Source organism: Hyalella azteca, unplaced genomic scaffold, assembly GCF_000764305.2.
Source record: "Hyalella azteca isolate HAZT.00-mixed unplaced genomic scaffold, Hazt_2.0.2 contig7054, whole genome shotgun sequence".
NCBI lineage: Eukaryota > Metazoa > Arthropoda > Malacostraca > Amphipoda > Hyalellidae > Hyalella > Hyalella azteca.
The window spans coordinates 438,283-462,130 of NW_025937189.1; the positions used below are offsets into that span (position 1 = coordinate 438,283).

General features: G+C 37.9%; 1 protein-coding gene across 1 annotated transcript; it reads right to left on the bottom strand.

Moving 5' to 3' along the window:
• Positions 1-11,946: 11,946 nt before the first annotated feature.
• On the bottom strand, positions 11,947-21,461 carry LOC108668717. The gene is made up of 6 exons (XM_018155961.2): positions 20,334-21,461; positions 19,211-19,390; positions 17,401-17,520; positions 16,393-16,564; positions 14,489-14,638; positions 11,947-13,233 (listed from the first exon to the last, which is right to left on the bottom strand). The coding sequence occupies exons 1-6, from the start codon at positions 21,009-21,011 to the stop codon at positions 13,073-13,075; spliced, it is 1,461 nt and encodes a 486-aa protein (XP_018011450.2). The 5' UTR covers positions 21,012-21,461; the 3' UTR covers positions 11,947-13,072.
• Between the last annotated feature and the right edge of the window lie 2,387 nt (positions 21,462-23,848).

Here is a 23,848-nt window from a genome sequence, read left to right on the forward strand (position 1 = left end):
GGTTCTGATTCAGATATTTTGTAAGCACTGCATGTTTTTAAAGATGAACCTTGTCCTAATAACTGGAACAGTTCTTATTCTCCTGAAATTGTTAATCGATAATTCTTTCGTTTGTCGTTTTCTCGTTACTTGATTTTAATCTTTTTCGTGTATATTTTGAATTTCATTACTTGCATTTTAAATAATTTTTTGAACTGATAATTTAGCTGGTCCCTTAACCCTCCACCGCCTGACATGAGTAACCGGAGCAATATTGTCACAAAAGCCTAGCCGAAAAGGATACGCGCGCAAAATGACTTGCACAATGAGCGCAAAATTACTTGCACATATGGTTGCCGCCACGTACGACAACTCTAAAATGTTCTCTTCTGCATACAAATGTCCTCCTACACTCACTAGTTTACTAATTTAATTTAATTTAATTTGAGTTGAAAGTTATGTTCCCGGACAGTGACACATACGGCAGTAGAGGATAATTAAACATTTTCATTGAAGATATCCTGAATTTGCTTAGCGTTTTCTTTGCTTATACGAGTACTGAGTACATATATGGTATAACACTATATTTTATTTAGAAAGTATTTTTTCCGTAAACGCTGTAATAGAATAGTTTCGAACTACGCTAGTTAACTTAATCCTGCTTTAAATGTTGCGTCTCCCTTCTTCTCATTTCGTTAGGCCCGCTCAACTCGTGTTCCCGTGTGTCGCTCTCTGCCGCCTGTTCAGTCACTAACGCCTGGAGGTTACAGTCCATCTTTCAAGTGCGGCCGTGACCGTTGAGCGTAAATTTCTAATTTTGGCCCCCATCAGCTGCCTTAATTAATGTAGAGACCGCCAGAGGCCCTCCTTGCTTCTGGTGTCAAAGAAACGCGTCTGTTATTCTTGTTGCTTTGCATACTCTCGCTCCTGGAATGTGGAGTAGTCGACTGCAGCTTCCGATGCATCGTTCCTGCAAATGGGATTATTTCAGTACTATGCAAATATCGCAGCGTATAGGAGCAATAATATGCGTTGCTTTGATGTCCTATGAATTGGTTGATGATATTTGTTCATTCATCTCCACTCGCACTGCCTTGAGATCACTCTATTTTTTGGTAGCAATATACCTAACTGTTCAAGTTAATTCGCTAGATTTTACAAAATGCAAGTCATGAATTTGACAGTAACATCGGTAACCTGGAAATAGTGCTTGCGTGTTCTTGCGCCGGTTGCTTCAAGTTGCAAGATTTTTTTCATTGAGAATTAGATTTGCACCTCCGGCCATTTTTTAAGGTAATAATATTTGCAGAGTACATTTCGATATATTACAATAGTCTTCTTATCCTTCTCCCTGCAAGTGAGCTACTGTATCCACCAACATGTTTTTTATTATAATGATTTAAGATTTCAGTTATTGTTTTCTAATAAAACATTGGTGATTCAAGATCAAAGGATAAACTACTGTTCAACGTATACACTCTACATCTGAACCAATAAGATGCTGTAGGATTAATTGATATGAACAACACACGATTAGAATGCAAAACCCGCCCTGCTTAGGATGGTTGATTCTTGACCGTTGCATGTCCATGTTCGTTAGTCATGATATCATGTTCGAATCATACGTTAGTCATGGTATCCAGAAAATTCTTGAAAAAGGAAGAAAGGAAAATTCTTGTAAAGGATATAAAAGGACGACGCGTTCAAATCAAATCTAAAGAAAAACTTTACATTGATAATTTTTAAATATAAATAAAGTTCATTTACTTCTATGTACAAAGTGAATGCACCAAATTTCAAAATTAAAGTTAATTTTAACTTAATCCGAAATTTCCCGAGCCAATATTTATCGTGGAAAAGCTAATCATTTAGCTCCCTATATTCGTGTATTTAATGTCCCAGGTTTCCAATATGCAAAGAACTGAACAAATCCATAAACAGATATGTACAAAAAAAATTGAACAAAAAGTTTAACAAAAAATTGAATGAGAATATGGAATGAAGAAGGCAAATGACTGTTAATTGGATTTGTTTAATGCTGTGTTAATTTAAGTGTTCAACATCGAGCTACGGCTGCAAAACCCCGTACACCGTATAGGCAGGCCTGAACCCCCAACTACTGCTGATTAAATTCACGTATTAGTAAAAAAAACATGCCTAGCGATTATAATTTCTCGCACCTATGATCGAAATATTTTATCGAAGTCGATCTTACAGAATTTAATTGAAGACCCTTAATTGCTGGCATTTTTTGTTCATGTTTTATGAGAGGGCGGAGATGAATAAAAATCTCGATCTCTTCTGTCTTTCTTTGACGCATTTTTGTAATGGGCATCTTAAACATTTTACCGTCAAATTAAATGTGAATCCAAGGGAGATTACAGCCGAAGAGAAAAAAAATATTACTCAGTACTCACTGCAGTGAGTGAAAGCGAGCGCATTTTCCCGTCGATGAAAACGTGAACTCACGGACGGACGGACACACAGACAGACGGACGGACGGACATGGCGAGCACAATAGCGCATTTTTTCCATAAATGAGAAAATGCGCTAAAAACATGTTAGCTGGAAAAAATTAGTCATTATAATAAATCGGACCATTTTTCAGATTTAAATCAAATGTGATCTGACACAATTTAGTTGGAGACGTTGCTTAGGGTCTCCATGTTATAAAATAGGACTTAGATACATAAAACCTTGCTCTTTTGTCCTTAATTTCGACAGATTCGGGTTAATTAAATTTTTCGCGTAATCTACCGTGTTATTCATTTGTTCATTTTTTCAAATTCAAACGAATATCCTCCTGATGAGCCGCGCAGTAGGTCGTAATCAGTGACTTTTCGGAACTCGACGTTCATACAGGGCAGATTTGCCAGTCTTAGCACTGATGAACATCAGTTTTGTGTGAGCTTAGAGTTTGCCATTAATTTGGCGGGTGTCGAAGAAGTTGGCGCTCATCCGTCGGCTTGAAGAAGCGAAGCTTCATCAAAAGTGTCTGTTGATCATTCAGATCTCTTATTCATTTAGGAGAGCACAGAAACCCAGCTAAGCAAGAAAACATTATAGATTGATTTATGGTTTTCGTTTTTATTTTCGTGCTCAATATTTTACTACAGCATTTACAGCTTAACCGCATCTATTCTAATAAATATTGATGTGCATAGATTTGTTTTACTCCGATACGGCATCTGAATTTATTGGAATTTATCGAATTCGCATTGGAAAATACGAGTTCGATCTCATGAGGCAATTGACCGTAATGATTGCCGGAGAGCTACGACACAAAGAACGAATGAACTCTGAAGCATCAGCATCGGTTCGATGTATCGTCAAATTTTCTATCCTCGCTCTTGAAGTTTATGATTTTCTTGCAATTATTAATGCATGTTGAGCATCTTGTATAAACGATTGTGTATTTTCCCAACATAGAAGAAGGGACAGAATAATCACGCAAAAAGTAAATTACTTGATCAAACTTTCGGCTGCGCAGAGCACGTGTATCATTGACTCGTCAGAGGCATCGTGACGGCTAAACAACGCGTTCTGCTTTCTCCAATGGCCGGAAAAAAACAGCTGGAAAAACTGTTAATTAGAAAAAACTACTCAAGCGAATACGATTGCCAGAACATTTCAATAGCTAATACGTATACAATTTCTCGAATATTGTTGTTTTAAATGACGCTAAAATATGAGAAAAATGCATCCAAGATTTTTTCTGGAGTTTGCTGTAACGGGGCATAAAATTTTATGCAGAACCAAAGATGTGAGCCGTGACATGCAGCCGTCAATTGAAGTCTCGGGGCACATTCATGGGGATCGCCAGTCGAGTGGTAGGGCAACGTGGGGCAGCGCGCCCCCCACTTTTTTTAAACTAAATTTTTGATGAAGTTTTAATTGATACGAGGTGGTTCTTTGTTTTGTTTAAAGGTGCAAACACTTCATCCCAGTGAAACTGTCGACCGGCGGTAGAGAACACGGACCAATATCTGCCATACTTAGCGAGAAACCCGCTATGGGCCCGTGACCCGCAGTGGGCTCGCTGCCCCATGTTACCCTACTGGTTAGCAAACGTACGTGATTCTCGAGTGTACCGTCAATATGAGCACACGAGCACACACATGAAACACACAAGCCCTCAAACCTGCATGTGGTGAATTATCTGTGAGTGTTCGATGACGACATAACTGGTCTACAAACACAGCTGTACGTCGTCTCATGAATGCCTCGTATCACCTTTCGTACGAACTTTTTCTCCTTTCGTACGAAATGCAACGTAGGCAGCTGTTCAAGAGTGCCGTCGGGAACGTCGTTGTGTTCGGTGTACTCGTATAGTCACACGGCAAACACTCGCTATCCTTTGACTGTCACGCCCTTCAACTCGCGAGCGAGCCGCTCTTAGTGAGTAGAACATGATCTTTTGTGAGGGTATTTCGAAAATGAATAAACTCAAACATAAAAAACATAGATAATTAATTTTGATTAAGCAACACAGTGACTCTGTACCAATTTCTTTTACCTGTTGATAATTCATAACGTTGAACAACCACCATTCTAAATTAAATCAAAGTATAGAATCATGGCTATCATACATTTTAAATCGTCTATTGCATGATTTATAATAAAAAAAATTATAATAATCAAGAGTAATCGATGTTGGTGAATAATTCTCGGTAAACTGCCTAAAATAATCCGCTTATATACGTGAAATAGAATAACATTCAAGAATAATTTGTTGTCGTTCAGTATATCGTTGCTTGCCTTTGCGAAAGTTTAAGTTTCTCGGTCCTGATGCGCGTCGCGACCTGCGATCTTAGAGGCACGTGACGGAAGGCGGAGGCGTTCATTAGTCGCTAATTATCACCTGAATAGACAAGAAGTAATGAAGTAAATTGCTCTGATGAACAAATGGTTGGCACGTTCGCTTAATGCCTTAAATTGTTTGCTAGTTGTTAAAGTCTGCTCTGGCATTGCAATGAGCTCGGCTCTGAACGGCGATTGAAGGAGTTTAGCTACTCTAAATTACACCATTTATACACATTCTGTGTGCACTGGAGTTTAAGCCCAAATTCTGAATAATTTGATGGCAAGTATTTTTCTCTTATTTGTTACTACATAATTGAATTCATCCCATTATCAAAACAAAATTTTGTACTAGGAATTCAATTTCAAAATACAAATTTCCAAAAATTACACGAATATATTTGGTCATACAGTTTTGATGCGTCAAGTATTTTATCATCACGTTGTATAGCGTTTTGAAGATGACACTTACGGGAAAATATACGTCCAGATTTGTTATTGTTGGCTAAATGACGATGGTTATACATAATTTTATTTCAAAATGTTTGAACCGTACGCTTCACAACAGGTTTCTAGAAAAATTGAAGGCAAAGTGAAGATCGACAGCAGGACTAACCAGTTGTTTGCAATATGACCCGCACATAAAGTCGTTACTCGTGAAGACATTTCACATAAGTGAATCAGTTTTGGCATGAATTACTCGATTCAAATTTGCAATTGGAAAAAGTAAACAAAAAAAATAAGATCTAGGTTTAAGTTTACAGCAGTTAGAAATTTTCTAGTAATAGCTTCATTAATGCTTGCTCTGTGCCTTATTTTTGGTGACGCTTCAGGTAGTTTTAACGTAAACATTTGATATGAAACCAGTATCGCCCAGCTACTACCACTTCACCCCCTTTTCAATAATTTTCCCCGGTTCGTTGCACGACTACGTAACAACAATCCACATGGTGCTGCTAGGTACCTGGTAAACCTGGTAAATAATAAGACCGTAATCGTCAATACCTTTTGGATAAAACCTCTAATTAATTTATATCATTATATGCCTCTTTGCTGGATCATTCCAATCATGTAAATCATGATTGGAGCGATCAAGTTGTTTACAATTAGAAGAAATGAAAAAAAATTTTATTAAATCAGAGTGATATTCGCTACGATGCCATAACTACTTCAACCTCATCTTTTAAGACCTCTCCGTCGAGCACCTATATTTATGTATTTGAGTTTTTGGCGCCTAATACAAATACCCTAATACAAATAATATAACCACGGCTTTACTACATCAGACTTGCAGGTTGGACCTACGCGGGGCAAGTTGGCGGCTCCTTCGCCTTTTCACGATCCGAGAAGGCCGGCGAGTCTCCACCGTAACTCAGGCGCAGCACAAAGCAAATTTAAATTTAATTTAAATTTGATTTAAAGGCACAAATAACTGCTACCTGAATACTAGTCCAATGACTAAAAATTATACTAAGCCACGGGAATTCCTATTACTCGATGTGTTATTTTCCATTAAATCAGGTTTCATCAATTGGTATTTTGTTACCATTGTTGTAAGTTCATTTTAGTGATGAGCTACTGGAGCATTCATCGGTTCATGAGCTAATTAGCAAGTATCTACGTATACTGTATACACAGTGTGTATATACGTTTCACAAATTTGGGATACGTTTCACAAATTCGGGAATTTTCAAAATGTGTATTAGACTCTTTAAAAATCATAAATTTGTCATTAGTTATAGAGATCTTCCTGATACCAACATGCCGGTTTGGCTGCTCCAATTGCAATTCCGGACCTGATCGGGAGAAGTTAGGAACTTCGACGATGAGAACCAAGACTGGGTTATTAGGAAGTTGTCGATGCAGTATCAGACATACTGCAACATCAACTGAATATATGATAGAATTGTGGGCCAGGACATTCAGTTAAACTAGCGTAGTTTGCGAATTCCTTTCCTGACAGCCAATTACTTCCTCACAATTTATATGGCGTCGAACTAAAACACAAACTCTGAGAAATATTTAATATAATATTGATATTCATGAACCGCAGACATACAAGCTTTTTGTGATTTATTGATTTACTTGGTGGTCATCTCGCATCAGAATAATGAGTTCGCAGGACAGTAAAATGTTCTCGAAGAGGTAATATACGAAATTATGCCTATATATATATATATATATAAATATTAAAAAATAAGGGTATATTCAATTTGATACCGGAAACGTGTTTTCCAAATTCAGCCTAAAATCGTGCAACAGCTTGATTCACGCACACCAAGTAACGCAAACATTTTTACTTAAGCACCTTACAATTAATACTGATATTTAAGGCAGAGCAATACTCAGGAGTGATTCTTTCTGCATAATGAAAGTAAATTTGCAAGGATAGGCGAAACAATCAAAATTATCTTGATACTTCTTCTACGTTATTGAATTGTATTGTAATTCAGCTTTCCCTTTTCGTTCTGTGTCACGAGAGTTAAAATTTATTGTAAATTGATTTGACACAAAATTGCATCATTTCTATCTACTCAGTTTAAAACGATTTCAGAACGTTGCATGAAATAAGGCTACCACATCTATTGTCTATGAACAAGTTAAATGATAAATGGATTTGCATGATTCTTTGGGAAACAGCTTTTATCTTTACTCTAAGCCTCGTGCAAGAATCACTGGAAGCGTGCAAATTCACATTCAAGAAGTCACTGATAAGTCAAATTAGAATTACTACGCAGGTAAACATTAAATAATAATGGTATTTTTGTCGGCTGACGTTGCAGGGACTCGTATTTAGACGATGCACGGCGCATGCAATGCATTTGCAGTGCTTTCTAGGGCTTATAATGTTGACATTAAATTGAACCATTTCCAATATTTTACACTACTTTTCGATTAAAATTATTTGAAAATAATATAGTACTCGTGACTACAAAAGGATGATGGAACAACACGACCTATACAAAAGGATGCTGTTATCTAATGCTAACATCAAAACCTGAAAACCCTCAATGCAGAATCTGCTCTTCCAGAATGTTGTACTAAATATAGTTATTTGAAAGGAAGAAGAAATTAGAATTAATTTATCACGAATTTCTTGTTTCGGACGTGAACGTTGTAAGAACGAAGTGTATCATCCAATGACTCAAAATCGCTTCCATTTACCGAAAAAATATTATAACTGACTAGTCATTTGCTCAATTGTAATCATTCATAATTTGTACGTAACGAGTTTTTACCCTCGCCTCATAGCGTACCGTACTCAACAATAGTTACGATATTTCAAATAAATGAACAAATTTCTATAAAATCACAAACATATTGATCTAAAACATCTTTATTCGCAGACATTGGACCATTCGCACATATTTAAGTCGATAATCACCGACACAAGGCTGAAAATGCCGAAATATTTTATTTAAACACTAGAAGCGGAGTCAACGTGAAAGATTTGGCAACCTTAATTAATTAACCCTTTCACGGGGAAGTTACCATATATGATCACTTGAAATCGCGTCACAAAAAGCCTCACCACGGCTTCCTGTTTGTTTTTGAGGCATCCTTATAATGCCTCAGTCAATCACTAATTATCTGACCATCGTTCTATCTATAGCATCACCAGCTGCAAAGACCACAAATTGAAATATGAGCATTTAAATGAAGGTTTTGACTCGGACAATGGAACTGACGCTCTTTCCGCATTTTCTTCAAAAAGTGGAAGTATAAATATATATATTTATTTATTTTGGCAACTTGATTAAATTTAATTAAATTAAATTTTTATGTTTCAAATTTTTCATTTGCATAAACTGAATTTTAATTATAAAGAAAAATTTTGTGTACTGATCGCATTTATTGAATTCTTCAAGTGCGATTTAAACCTTCAATAGGCAAAATTTGCATAAGTTCATAGAAATAAATATATTGTATAATACTTCTTACTATCTTGAAATGGTTTCTGAAATTTTAATTTCTGAATATTTCAATGCTTGCCCGCTAAAGGGTTGGCGTGACGCCGATTCCTGACATTTAAACCCGCGACCGCTGCCAAAATCTGGATATTCTTGATCATCCGACACATCGCCGACTACGGCTAGAATTTTCAAGGTTGTCACAGTAATCCTGAATTTTCTCAGTAATCCTGACCACTCGGCCACCCCGAATTTTGAAAGTTTTTTTTTATGAGAAATTCGTCGTATCAAACGAGAAAATCATGATTGAAAATCGTTGATTAAAATGGATTTATCTGTATAAATCGATATACGAGAAGCCGTGTCAGCTATAGAATTTGTTTGAGATATTTGTTTGATATTGATTGATTGATCACTATATCGATCATTTGATATCGATTGATAGATCATTTGACTGCTAATAATCTCCTGTCAGACTGTCAACATGGCTTTGTTGTCGGGAGATCCTGCACCACTAACCTCTTGTCGACTCTGAACGAATGGACCCGCCTGCTGGACGAAAGGGAGCCAGTAGATGCAGTGTACCTCGATTTTGCCAAGGCATTTGACAGTGTCCCACATGAGCGGTTGTTGCGTAAATTGAAGCCTAGCAAATTACGGAGCAGGCAATAAGTCCAGCAGCTATCTCAATCAATCGTCAGCTATGGAAAGATCGGGTTCCAAAGGCCAGATCCCTTGTGAATCAAGTCACGAAAAGTTCAAGAATCGGCAACAGGCCATGCATGGACCTATTTCTTCAACGCCGACACTTCTATTCTATTCTAAAAACAACTGCGATCGATTCAGTTTGCAGGCTTTAAAAATATGATAACTTGCATTGGAAAAAACTCTTATTATTTAAAATTTTTTATTTGGTGGCGGTGTTTACCTCCCATGATTCTCAACTGAACAAGAGTGAAAATTGTAAGACTTTTAAATATTGTCAGAAGTTACTTTGACAAGAATAATACTTAAGTCTCTTAAAAGGATGAACGCATAGACCGCATGCGGCTCTTTCTCGTGGTGGGTAAAATTTGTACATTTATATATACCGTCCCGAGCTATCTATTCTATCTCTGGGGATACATTACTTAAACATGGAGACAGAGTAAACGGGATGTACGGATTTTGAACATCAAATATCACTTTCGTGATATTTTTTATAAATTGAATATAATAAGTATAATAACATATTGATAAATAATATCTCTGCTTGTGATATTCCCCAGCTTAAATTAGGATGAACAATAGTCCTGAGCACAACCAACATGTTACTCATGCTTGGCTGGAGATTAAATTTGCTCTTTCCAGCTTTTTTATGCCTGATTTATTGATACTCTGTGAGACGCTGGCAATTATGGAGCTGTGTGGTCACAAGCTTAACTTTCATCAACATTGTTCATCCATTAGATATATGTACAAGTCTTTCTTTCTTGCTTTGGGAAATGTCTCACCCGTCCTGTAAAGGGAAGTATCGCCCAATTAGTTTAGACTACAAACAACAAGAGGCAGTTATCGTTACATTACTGTAGCTCTACCTGACTATAATGCAAACTCGGCAGTAAGTTGTTAGCATGCCTATTAACCCTAGAAAGACCAACAAAAATATATAGCGTTGTAGACCAACCGGGTCGTTTACGCCCGATCCCTATTTTTTTGCAAGGGCTCTGTTTTATCTCTAATATTTTCTATATAAAAGGTCTTTTAAGTGTTAAATACTGAGAATATATGTTTTGAAGCATTTAGGATAATTACTAAATAAAAAATCTTCCTTTTATTGAAATTATTCCTTTGTTCTAAGATTTGGAGCATGGTGTATCCGTTTTCTTTTGGTTACATACTAACACATACAATAAAGCATTCTCTATTGCTGGCAATATTCTAATGAAATGCACGCAAAATAAAGATAGATGAAAATATTAACCCATTCTATTTGAAAAGAATATGAAAGCATTATATTATTATCTTATTTTTTGCACTGAAGACATATATTGACGCTGTGTTCACCACAAATGCTCTGTTGACAGTCTTCGCAGTATATCTTAGATTTCCTGTCCCCTTTCGAAGGGCACAAGTAACATCTCTTTCTCTTGTTCGTATTTTCTGCGGCAACACTCGAATAGGATGAAACAGGTTTTTGAAGAGGGGGGTTGTTATTAGCTGTTACTCCTGCAAGTGATTTCGCTAACGTAATAAGCAGAGCACGGCGGACACCTTTCTTGCATTGCAGGAAGTTTGAAGTTTGATCCATATAATTATGGCATTCATTGCGCTTATATCTATCATGTTGAAGAAGACAACCATTGGCCATCTACGAGTCATTCGTTTGGTACTATAGTATCGAACCATCTGATCTATGGTATCTACTCCTCCTTTTGTAAAATTATAGTGCTGAATTATTTCTGGTTTGGTTTCACAGGGTGACTCGATACCTTTGTCATTGTGCATTGTACTTAGCAATGTGACAACTTTATTTTTCTTTGGGCAATAGGAAACAATTGTTGAATCTCTTTGAAAGCCATACATGCTACTGAAAAGCTTTCTATCTTTAGTGACCGTAAAAGCAGTCGGCAATTCCGTTCGATTTTTTCTTATTGTTCCAACTAGTGTCAGCTTTCTTCCCAGCAATTCTCGTCCTAATTGTAGACTAGTGAAAAAGTTGTCACAGGTGATATTTCTACCACTGTTTTTGTAGGAATCAGATAGATTTAGTACAACAGTAGTTCCCAAATTTGAAGCTCTTTGTTCGCTGGGCTCTTTGCCTTTGTAAATGTCCAATTTCAATACATAACTTGTTTCACTGTCGCAAATTACCCAGAATTTGATTCCGTAATTTCCAGGCTTTTATGGGATGTATTGACGGAAAAGACATCTACCTCGAAACGGTAGTAGTTGTTCATCAACAGTCAAGTTTACACCCGGGATAAAGGCATCTTGCAATGTGATGTTCCACAAGTCAAATATCTTTCGTATTGGTTGCAATTTATCTGGTGACCTGTTTTGCCTCCTCTCACAAGCGTTATCGAATCTCATCATGCGTAAAATCTCTTGAAACCTGTTTCGTGCAAAAATTGCATTGAAGATTGGTCGTCCATCATCCTTACTCCATAATTGATGAACTGGTTCTCCTTTAGATTTGTAAACTCCAATGAGCAGAAGAGTTGCAATAAATTTATTGAGTTCTTCAATATCTAGTTGCTTCCACCTATATGTAGGAATCAGATAGATTTAGTACAACAGTAGTTCCCAAATTTGAAGCTCTTTGTTCGCTGGGCTCTTTGCCTTTGTAAATGTCCAATTTCAATGCATAACTTGTTTCACTGTCGCAAATTACCCAGAATTTGATTCCGTACTTTCCAGGTTTTAATGGGATGTATTGACGGAAGGGACATCTACCTCGAAACGGTAGTAGTTGTTCATCAACAGTCAAGTTTACACCCGGTATAAAGGCATCTTGCAATGTGCTGTTCCACAAGTCAAATATTTTTCGTATTGGTTGCAATTTATCTGGTTACCTGTTTTGCCTCCTCTCACAAGCGTAATCGAATCTCATCATGCGTAAAATCTCTTGAAACCTGTTTCGTACAAAAATTGCATTGAAGATTGGTCGTCCATCATCCTTACTCCATAATTGATGAACTGGTTCTCCTTTAGATTTGTAAACTCCAATGAGCAGAGGAGTTGCAATAAGTTTCTTGAGTTCTTTAATATCTAGTTGCTTCCAACTATCTTTGAGTTTCAAGTCTCCTTCAATATTCGTAAATGTGGTCAACTGGTCAGGATTCACAACGGGACTCCGCAGCGCTTGTATCACTTAGGGGCCTCGGAGGCCCGCTTGGTAAAATATGATGTAACACTAAAAATATCAAAAAATACTGCATTATTTTCAACAATTTTTGTATGGAGGTTACATATGTACTACGCAAATAAAGTCATGTAGTTTCCGCGTAATAAGTTTACAAGTTTCTAAAATATAGACTAATAATTCCTTGAAACGGGCCTAAGAGGCCCGCTGGTCGTTCTAGGGTGAAATAAACTATGTCGATTATAACGATGCGTGCCAGCTGGTGAAAACTTTACCGATGCTTGCAAAAATTGAATATAGGAGATCATTTAACATTCGGTTTTATTCTAGTTTCTCTGTCAGATTAAAAACAAGTTAGCTTTAATCATCGGTTTTCACGGCATGAAGAATTTTTATCTGTGCACCCCATCACATTATAGGCCTGAATGTTTCTGTGACAAAAACCCAATTTATTTTAAGCGAGCGATGAAATATACGGCTTGCATTAGGCCCTAAGATTGAGTTTTTGGCTCTAATGTAGTACTAATGTAGTGTATTTTCAGGTGGCAGCGCAGCTCTGGTATGTAGGCACCATGTACTTGATGTTGATGTAGGCGTCTTTGCCGCCGTGTCTCTCCAGCATCTCCAGAGTTTCTTGGATTAGGTCGCCCAAGTTTTCTCTCCTCTGTTGTGAATAATCGATTTCATCCCCGCAGTTAACTGAAAAATTATGAAAACATCAGTATGACCAACATGCATTAAAATGATGCAAATTCAAGATTGTTGTTAATGATTTCTTAACTGTTTTGGTGACCGAACTAGCTAAGCTAGTCTGTCTTTGATACTAATCTAAGCGTCTAGCTTCAGCATTCCATCCTTTTGGTATGTTTTAGGTGTTCATTAACTTCTATACTCGTAGATTGGAAAATTATATTAAATGCATGGAATATATGAATGAGAGAAAATTCTAATTTTTCTCTGGGTAGTGGATGCTACTTCAGCAGCAATCTGATTTTACATGAGGATAAGTAACTTTATATAATTAGGACGTCACGACGAAAATTTTCTGAAATACGACCTTCAGTAATCAACTGACTGGTGGTAATTTTTTTCGTGAACTGTTCATTGTCATTCATTAAATGTACAATGAATGCGAAACTGCAACCACAGCGGCAAGGTTTACCACTTACCTAACCTATGATTTGAAAAGAAGACTGCGGGCTTAGTTCTGCTCAGTATACAAGGTTTCAACATTTTGTTAAGCATAACTTGTCCATCTCATTCCCTCTGGATTTCTCAAATATCTTGCTTGGCCAAACAGATGGTCCACTAGGATACCAGTTTGAAGACAAACGATAAAGAATGGACATCAGTTAGTTTCATTTCACACTTGATTTCTATTTTCCTGATTAGATTATATGTTCATCGTTTTTGAATAATGAGAATTTAAAGAGATAATCGGATAATAGAATTTATTTTGCGTGCAGCGCGAGCCAGTGAACATATGTAAGTAAATAGCAATCAGTGGACTGAATTAAATTAAATTATTGTAGAGTAGTTCTTCTGGAGTAAATCAGCGCCGCTCTTCCAGCGCTCAGCTCTCAGGGCTTTAAGCTTTCAGTTCGCTCACGTCACCAGGTCCTGAAGTTTGCCTGATAGGCTCAGAATTCAAAATAAAATGGTTGCATTTTATTAAATAAAACTAGCAGCACAGGGCAGTTAGATACACTGAGGGACCTTAAACCAAAGTAGGTTAAAAAATTTTTTCCAAACTTCACGTTTATAATTTTTTATTGAATATGTGCTAAAAGTGTAATGTACAAATCGGGTACAAATGCTCAAATGTTTAGTGATCACTCATGACAAATGTCATATGATTTCGTTCATCCGGCTTTGGAACATGGAATTCTTGTAGAGCAAGTCCTCTTTGATTATATGTTAAACATAATTCAAATTAATAACTAATAAAACCAACCATTGACATGCTGGAAGAGATTGAGTGTGGGCAGGAGCTGCCTGTAGTAGGGCACTATGGCCTCTCCTGCGCCAGGGGCGGCCTGCAGCAGCTCCTGCAGGACCTTCAGCACCGTGCACACCACGCCAGGGATGCGCGTGTTCAGGGCGCCTGGAAGAAAATGCTGCGTCACAACAAGCGAGTCCTACGTAAAAAACAGCATTACGAGTGTCTGAAACAAAGTAGTAGACTCGAGGCGGCTCAACAAGCGAGTCCCTCGTAAAAAACTGCATTACGAGTGAATATACCGCCTTTGCAATTAAGCTCACCTCTACAAAAAGTGTCCGTGATCTCTCGAGAATGTAATGCCACTTAACCATGTCACCATAGCTTTATGCCTTGAACACTATTCATCTACTTTTTCATTTATTTATTTATTTTTTTTTAAATCTAAAATTATCAATTCAAGCATTCAACATTACAAATTTGCTAAAAATGCTCTTCAATTACCAATAATATTTCTTTGACAGGGTGCGATACTAACAGCACGGATACGCTTTTTAACTAAAAGGTCTTTCTTTCTTTTGTACCGAATCTGTAGGTCTTACTATTTTTGTTATTTTGATTTAACAATAAAAAAAATATAAATCACTTTCCCAAAACACTTTTCACTGCACAATAGAAGCTCACATGCAACTGTAAAATAATGTATGAGCATATGGAAGGCTGATATGCAGCATTTCGCACCGCCATAATGCTGTTAAATGTGCACGTAAGTTTTATTCATGAAATTATCGAAGCAAAATACAGTTATATGACAATATTGGAAATCGGGACTACGTACTATTGAATTATTTTGTTTAGTAACTTTGAGTATACTTTAATACGGTTTTAGTATACGTATAATTGAAGAGGAATGCCTTAACTTCTTATTTATCCTGATAAAACTGTTTCTTGAAATTGACATGGATAGTAATTAGACATTTTCATCGTTAGCTTAAATAATGATTTACTGTAACAAATGCAATAACGTAGAAGCGTCAATGATTTTTTGACATTTTCATAGCGCCATTGGATTGCAGCTTCTTGCAAATGAAAATAAGTGGTAAGAACAAGAGGAATATTGACGTTACGCCCATTACATTATATGGATGAAGTGAACGGTAATTTTGTTTTCTCAAAAAATAACAACAAAACATTCAGCTGCAGAGCGTATTTGAGGGTCGGGTCAGTCCATTAACGATCGATGGCGGCTCGCTTGTGGAGGGGCTAACGCGTCTTTAGAGCCAACATTTAATTAGTTCCGGAGTCTAATTTTCCCGGCAGGATTCATGCAATAATTCTGTAAACATTATTGCACGCAGACGCTTTTATGACGTAATGACGAGCCAAATGTTACAGATGATAGGAGCTTATACGAGCTTATACAAGTAATACTCATGATGAGTATTACTTCAAATAATACTCATATGATACGAGCTTATACATGTAATACTCATTCCGAATTTTACTTATTAATCTTAATATGATCATCAACGCTGGAGCATAAAGAAAATTCGATCCAGTGTTCACAAAAATTTATTATATGCAAACTTTATTATCGAAAAACGTTTACTTTTACCACGCTGTAATTAAAGTGTTATATAATTGTCATTAAAAAATTAAAAAAACAACAATCAGCGAATAATCCAACCATCTGATAACCACTTCGTAATTGAAGCAAGAAAGCGAGGCGTCATAAATAGTCAATTAAGGCACTTAGACATAACGGGCTGAACCTGTAATGCTTGAATGAAACGATCATGTTTCATGGATAACTTCTGAACGAGGCGTGTATTTTTATGGCATTATTTATGCCTAAGTGACAAGAAACATTTACGAAAATATCAAATAAAGGAAATTTTTAGAAATCAAGCAAGATTTACTTTTCATGGGGAGAATGAGCTGGGGAATAAGAGGCACAATCTTGTCACCGCCGTTGGCCAGCAGATCGCGCACGCCCGCCCGGCTGAAGAAGTCGTATGGATGCCTCGTCTCTCGCAGCCCGTCGAAAAATAATGGCAAGTACTGACCGTAGTCCAGCTTGCTGAGGTCAACCTGCACGAGTGGAGATGAATAAACTTATAATATAATATATTAATTGGCAATAAAGCTGGTAGTCCAGCTTGCTGAGGTCAACCTGGACGAGAGGAGATGAATAAGAATTTCATAATAATAACATATTAATTGGCAAGTAATGCTGGTAGTCCGTCCGGCTTGCTGAGATCGACCTGGACGAGAAGAGCAGCATCAAACAATTGCTGAACAGTGCATGAGATTTGTCAGAGCTTTCGGGCATTAACTTGGGTTTTGACACGAATAAAAATTTATGCTAACCCGAATAAACGTTTAGTAAGTAAGATATTAGCGAAACTTGACATCAGCGAATTTATCACATTTTTGCCTGCATTATTTCGATGCCAAAATTGTACATCAGCAAATAAAAATTATCTTGCTGAGTTGGAAGTAACTCACATATCGAAAACCAATGTTCCAGAAAATATATACAGTGTTTTCGTCGTTATTCGATTTCCTTAAATCCGGTTAAGTTTTACTGGAGTGCTTATAAAATAGAGTCGAGAACATAGATATCCATGAATATTGAATACCCGCAATCAAGAGTGTTGTAGCATATTTTCAAAATTTAACCCTTTAACATAAAATCTCATATAACAGATAGTATACCAAAGAGACTACTTCTTATTTTTAACTCATTCACCATTATTTGCTAACAATGGACTTCACCATTATTTGCTAACAATGGACTTCACCATTATTTGCTAACAATGGACTTCACCATTATTTGCTAACAATGGACTTCGCCACTATTTGCTAACAATGGACTTCACCACTATTTGCTAACAATGGACTTCGCCACTATTTGCTAACCTCACCTTCCACCTGAGGGACTGTCCTCTGTGGTCGTGTAGGATGGTGACTGGGATGTCGCCTCGCTCGTACATCCTCCTGAACGTCGTAGGCGGGGAAGGTCTCGGCTCGAACACTTTTAGTCTCTGCCAGTTGGACGATTCCAAAATGTCAGTACGCAGAGTTGCAGATCATTTTTAGCGTTTAATTTAGCCGATATTTATGATAAAAATTAACAGCGAGTAGAATAATTTATTCATTATAAATATTAACTGCATCTAGGAATGATCCGATTCATCAGTTGTAACCAGTGAACAGTTTGATGTAATGTTCATGTGCACTTTGGGTTCCATATTATCACATGTGCGCTCATAATAACTATAGGTTAATATTACTAATGTGCAATGTTGGAAGCAGAACGAAGTAAGTTCTTCAAATGAATCTGTGAATTTAGACATAAATAATAATAATGATCATAATAATCATAAACGTCTAGATTCTCGAACAGCACATTAAATTTGTCCATGTTCACTTCAGACCTTTAAAACGAATTCTAATTTAGAGCTTTGTTCGTCACTGACAATAACTACGCGTAAATAAAATAATAAACATTAGTTTCACCCATTTCAGACTGCATGATTTTACATCGTTATAATCGTATCGATTGTAAGTACAGTTTTACAAATGAAATACGACACGGGTAACATACTTGTTCACCATATGATTGGAAACAACAGTGAAACTGTCTCATTGGCAGGCATGACTTAAAAACACAATACGACCATCGACAGGTGCCCTGAGTACAATTTTGACGAGGGTAAATATCAGTATGGCCCGTATGCTAAATGGGGCACTAGCACTACGAAGTAGCACTACGCACTACAAGCCGTAGTGCCTACTATAGTGCGACATGGAACACTACGGTTGGCATGCTAAATAGGGCACTAGCACTATGAAGTAGCACTACGCACTACAAGCCATAGTGCGGCATGGAACACTACGGTTGGTATGCTAAATAGGGCCAAAAGCATAACGCGCACTACAAAAATCTGAAGTGTCCTACACACCGCACTTCACGACGACACTACGGTTTATTTCACCTTGTTTACTTCGTCAGCTATGGATCTGTTTGGCTTACAGCAAAGGCATCATCGCGTAAAAACCTCAGGAACTACATGCCATGAATATAAAAAAGTGTACCGCTTCAGTGAATAACATGTTATTCTTATGGCTGACGTTTTCCTTGGCGAAACAGATGAACCGCGTAGAAGTAGAAAATACTTTTATTGTTTTTGACACCATGTTTTGTATTTTCTTTTTTGTTTTTTCTGTAGTCATTTTGAATTCTTCTGCAAGAACTTTCCATGTTTCTCTCTTTTGTTCGATGTTTTTGGGAAGCGTGGACTTTGAATATATGATGGGAAAGGTGCGCAGACGCATTGCAAATTTCAGCTCACCATCACAATTTTTACTAGTACCATTACCATCACAATTAGGCATTTTACATCAATCTTCTGCAAAGAATGAGAATTACTTAGGGAATGAGTAATTATTTGAGCACTTAACTACCATTCTTCAATAGACTCATAGCGTAGTCCGGCACTATAAAGTACTCTAACAGCGAAGTAGCACTTCAAAGTCTTTCTGCATACGAATCAGTAGTGCGACACTAAGCGACACTAAACATTGTAGAGCTACTTCGAAGTGCTAAGTTTCTGTGACGTATTTAGCATACCAACAGGACACTTCGTAGTGCATAGTGCTACTTCGTAGTGCTAGTGCCCTATTTAGCATACGGGCCAATATCAGCCGTGTATTTGGCGGCTGGTTGCTCACTTTAGGCGCGATGACGTAGGTGTTGCGCATGCGCGATGCTGGCGTGAAGGCCTCGACCGCGCGCGCAGACTGCGACCGCGGCTGACCGGCCAAGTGGCCGAGGAAGAAACTCGCCTTCGACGCTGAGCTCCGCGGCGGCGCTGACGCGGAGACCCGTGGTTTGACACGCCGTCTGGAGGGCTTGGGGGGACACAAGGGAGCAATGTAGGTGAGGATTGTGTTGAACATCTCTACGAGACAGCGATTACCTGACCTTCCAGCATTCCATTGGAGCTAGGTACACATCAACAAGAGGGAATCGGAAGTCCAGACGGTGAAGTTGTCCCAGGCAAACCGCAAATTTTCAGAGAATTTCATAATTATTGTGATAAATATTTGGGTAAAAAGATCATGAGGACATTGTGATAAATATTTGGGCAATAAGATCATGAGGACCTTTGTTTATAAAAAAAATTGTACCATTGAACTTCTTCGAATTTTCTTTGAATGCGTTGCTCTAACGGTCTTACTCCATAACCTAGCCCCGGACACGGAGAAGTAGTGAATTTCGCAGAAGTAAATCTCATGGCACTAATACTGAGTGTAAGAGATCGCTGTGCCTGCAGTGTCTTTGAATGGCAGTTCAGTAACGTTGAACGTAGAAATGTTTTTTTTGTGAAGTTGTATTTAGCAAATGACTCTCACTGAATATTTATGATAGAGAAAATATAACTGAGACCAGAAATGATAACTCCACAGCATTAGATATCAGTTGAAGATATTGTTTTTATTTCATCGAAGACTTATGAAGCGGCAGCAAATTATTAATGATTAAGCTCCTGGGAACTCTAATGGTTAAATTTAAATTCTGTCTTCAGACTTTCACGCGTTGCAAAATGTGATGTTATTGCACCTAAAAGACATGGTAAAATGTTTATCAAATTTCTTTTAATTAAGAAATAATGACTAGATTATTGAATTCGATCAAAAATATGGGAGAAAAATGCAAAAAGGAATTATGTGAGTAAATGCAAGTTGAAACAGTCAGATTCCGTCATAATAGTGGAGCATGTTGGGAATGAGACACGACAATTATTCCAATATAAGCTCATCTAAATATTAAATGAACCTAGCACTCACTTACCTCCCGTGTATCGTAATTCGCCGAGTCTGCCAGTGCACTGCCCCGGACACCCCACTGGTAGCGCTCCGCTAGCGTCTCAGGATCGCCTGGATGTCTCACTGCGGAACTCAGTAGCAGTGGAGTTTGAACCTCTCCTTGTTGTGCGCTGGTTGGGAACTCTGAGAACTTGTCACGCAATCTCTTGTTTCCATGATGATTGTTGGAACCTGGGCTGGTGAATGCAGCGATGCAGGTCTTTGGTCTCGCTCGCCGCATATTATTAGACTTTGAAGACCCAAGAATTTCTCCTTTCTCCACGGCATTATTCTTTGTTGAGCTTCGAGCGCTTAAGGCACGCGCGTGTCGATTTTTCAATAGTTTTGCTGATTGAGGCTCTTCTGAAACCACACTTTTTTCGTCCACTGTTTGTTGAAGCTTAGAGCTGACGACGCTGGATCGCCTACTGCTATTCGCACTGCCTTCCCGAATATCTGCCGAATTTTTAGCGTTGGCCGAAAGGCGATTCGCAGAGCGAGCTCGTGCATTGAACTCTTCTTCTTGTTCGATTTCAAGCTTTCTTAATTCCGCTTCAATGTCTTCGATATTCGGTCCATGAATAATGCTCTTAATGCTGCTGGTGTGGGAATATGGGCGTCGCCTTGAGTAAACGTTGTCAGGGAGGCGGGAAATCACGTTCATGTTTGCCGAATAGTTCTTCCAGTCCCGTTACTGTTTATTCCAGTCTTCAATATCGACTGCTACTCATTTTATACATTTATATGGAATTACGAACTCAAGTCATGACGTATTTAATTAGGCTGCTGCTCTCTTTAACGTAGCCTGGATCAAACTTCAAATTACTAGACACTATAACACTATTCTTTGAAAACAAATAACATCACAACTCCCGGGACGCTATATCAATTGTTCGACTCATCCGTAAGCACAATGTGTATATGCTAATAACCGTCGAGAACTCTAAATAACCACCGAGAAATCAATCAGCGCTTCTATTTCAGAGACCAGCTTACATTATGCCAAAAGTTTCTGTTAATTGATCAGTTGTCTATTCGTTGGGGCCATCGGCACAGGATTATATTTGAGGTTTTTGCCGGCACGGCACAAATGCGATCGCGGCAGACGCTCTACCCCGAGAGTTGGCAAGGAACTGTGGTGTGGCTGCGGTGCCAGTCTCGGCCCTCCTAACCAATATCGACCGAAGGAACGCTGCTTCGTCTGATTTCAATGACGTCATAACTAACGAGCATCATACATTGGTGTCACATGTTTCTGTGAGTGCATTGATTGAAATCAATAATTACCATATTTATCAAACAAGTAACTATAAAAAAGGAGGTGTTACAGGAATACTTGACAAGTAGAATGTTATATCAGGCCTAATCCTGTTGAAAGTAATCAGGGGGCGAACAGACTCGCATTTGTGAGGACCTACGTTGTCATGGCGACGGCGTTGGCACAGCTGTGCAAGATGCTGGACAGAATAAATGTGATTCTGAGACGAGGTTTTACTAGGCACCGATAGCACTATGCTTGTTTATTATCTGACTATCCTATACTTTGTGATGACTTGTAAACTATTTTTCAAAAACAATTGTTACGGTCATCAATGATAATTTGAATGAACAGTTTGAAATTCTCGATAGGCTCCACTATTGTCCTGAATTAAAAAATTAGGAATGATTTTAAATTTTTCATTAAACAAACAAAATAATAAATAATCAAGAAACTCTTCACTTTTTCTACAGGTATTTTTTTGTGCAGCCGCTATACCGGACTGACGAAGTGTCACAATGACTACGATGATATAATTTTATTGTTAAAATCTTAGGTTTTACTTTCCTTTTTCAGCTCACAATATATACATCAGTATTTAAAGTTCTATATTATCGCACAGTTAGTAAAATTATTAATATATTATTATGATTTTTAATTCAAAATGGTTCGAACCAATTAGAGTCCAATCAATAAATAAATAGGGAAAACTGCTTTCAATGACCCAAGACAAACTGCCCCAAAACGGCCTTTAATTTCGAAACTACCTTCAATGTCCTCAGACAAACTGCCCAACACTGGCTGACATCACCCTCGGTCGACCTGCGATTAAATTTGCTGCCGTCATTTGCACAACATGTTTGATATTTTAATTTGAGTTGTTCTGCTTCACATCTATGGACTGGTCTCCTACAAAATTGTTTTATTTGCTTCCTTCTGATTATTTGAGTAATTTTTCGTCTGTCTTTTTACAACCTGCGTCGTCACGACCTCCGCAAAACCTGAGCACGACATGAGTCGTGGCACCACAAGGGAGCCTGAGCACGACCTGAGTCGTCGCAACTTTAAACCGGCATGCTGCACGGCACTCACGCGTTAAATCGCAATGACAGTGTAATTCAGGAGGGGCAATTCTATGAAAAAATGTCTCGTTTATAGGTTCGACGATTGAGCCTGCATAGGCGTCCTAGGTGACTAAAAAGCGTGACAAGCTAAGCGTAATATTATTTCCTATTACCAAAAACCTTATTCTGCATTATAATTTTATTCCTGCTCAACAAGAGTCGAATCGACGATAATAGGACAAGTTTTCAAAGCGGCACAAAGAGAAACGTATATGAAATATCAGATTGGAAAAGCGTTTACTTTGTAAATAGCTAAATAAATATTACAAACAACAACCAACAAATAAGACTCAATTTACATGTTTCCTCGAGCAACAAATAAAATTCCGACTGAACGCCGCCGGAAAATTCGACTCAAGACCTGTTGCGGGTGGTTCTCGAAAACCGCCAAGCAATTAGCAACCAATAAACAATGAAATTAGTCAAGTTCGTGTGATCAGTCAAAATATTCTCACTTATGAGTATAGGGATTTTCTGAAGACATCTTGCTTCATCTCAATGTTGGTACGGATATAAACTAACGCTGAATTTTGTTGTTGTAATCGCTTATCCTGGTATAGTGGCAATTATGGAGGTGGGTAACAGGCCAGTTTTCAGGGCACTAAGTCCACTGGTAGTTCCACGACCATCACTGGCTCGCTAACCCGCCAGAACCATTATATTGCATTACACAACACCCTGGACAAGCCAGGTACTCATTTATCAAGCAGAATTAGATGAATGCTGAGTTGGCCATATGAGCTGAGCTTCTGGAATAACTTATCATGAGTGGAACTCGATCTCTAGAGCTGGGTGCGAGCGACAATTAACGCTGAATTATTAAAGTAACAGATATTCCATCGTGTTTAACATATCCGAATGATATTACAACCTCCCGACTCGTAAGCACCATACCGCCAACCGTTCCCTAAATTCAGATTTTATTCCCCTACATCAGAATCGCATTAACCGAATTTAGGCTAAATGTTAAACAAGGATTGGACTTTAAAAATTTAATAAAAATTTCAGTTCAGCTGGTAGAGTGGACATTTTTAACAATGAAGGCTGAACAAAGGCCGCTGCCAGCATCAGAAAAACCTTCACTCGAAGGTTAATTAAGGCATAAATCTATTCCCTGCT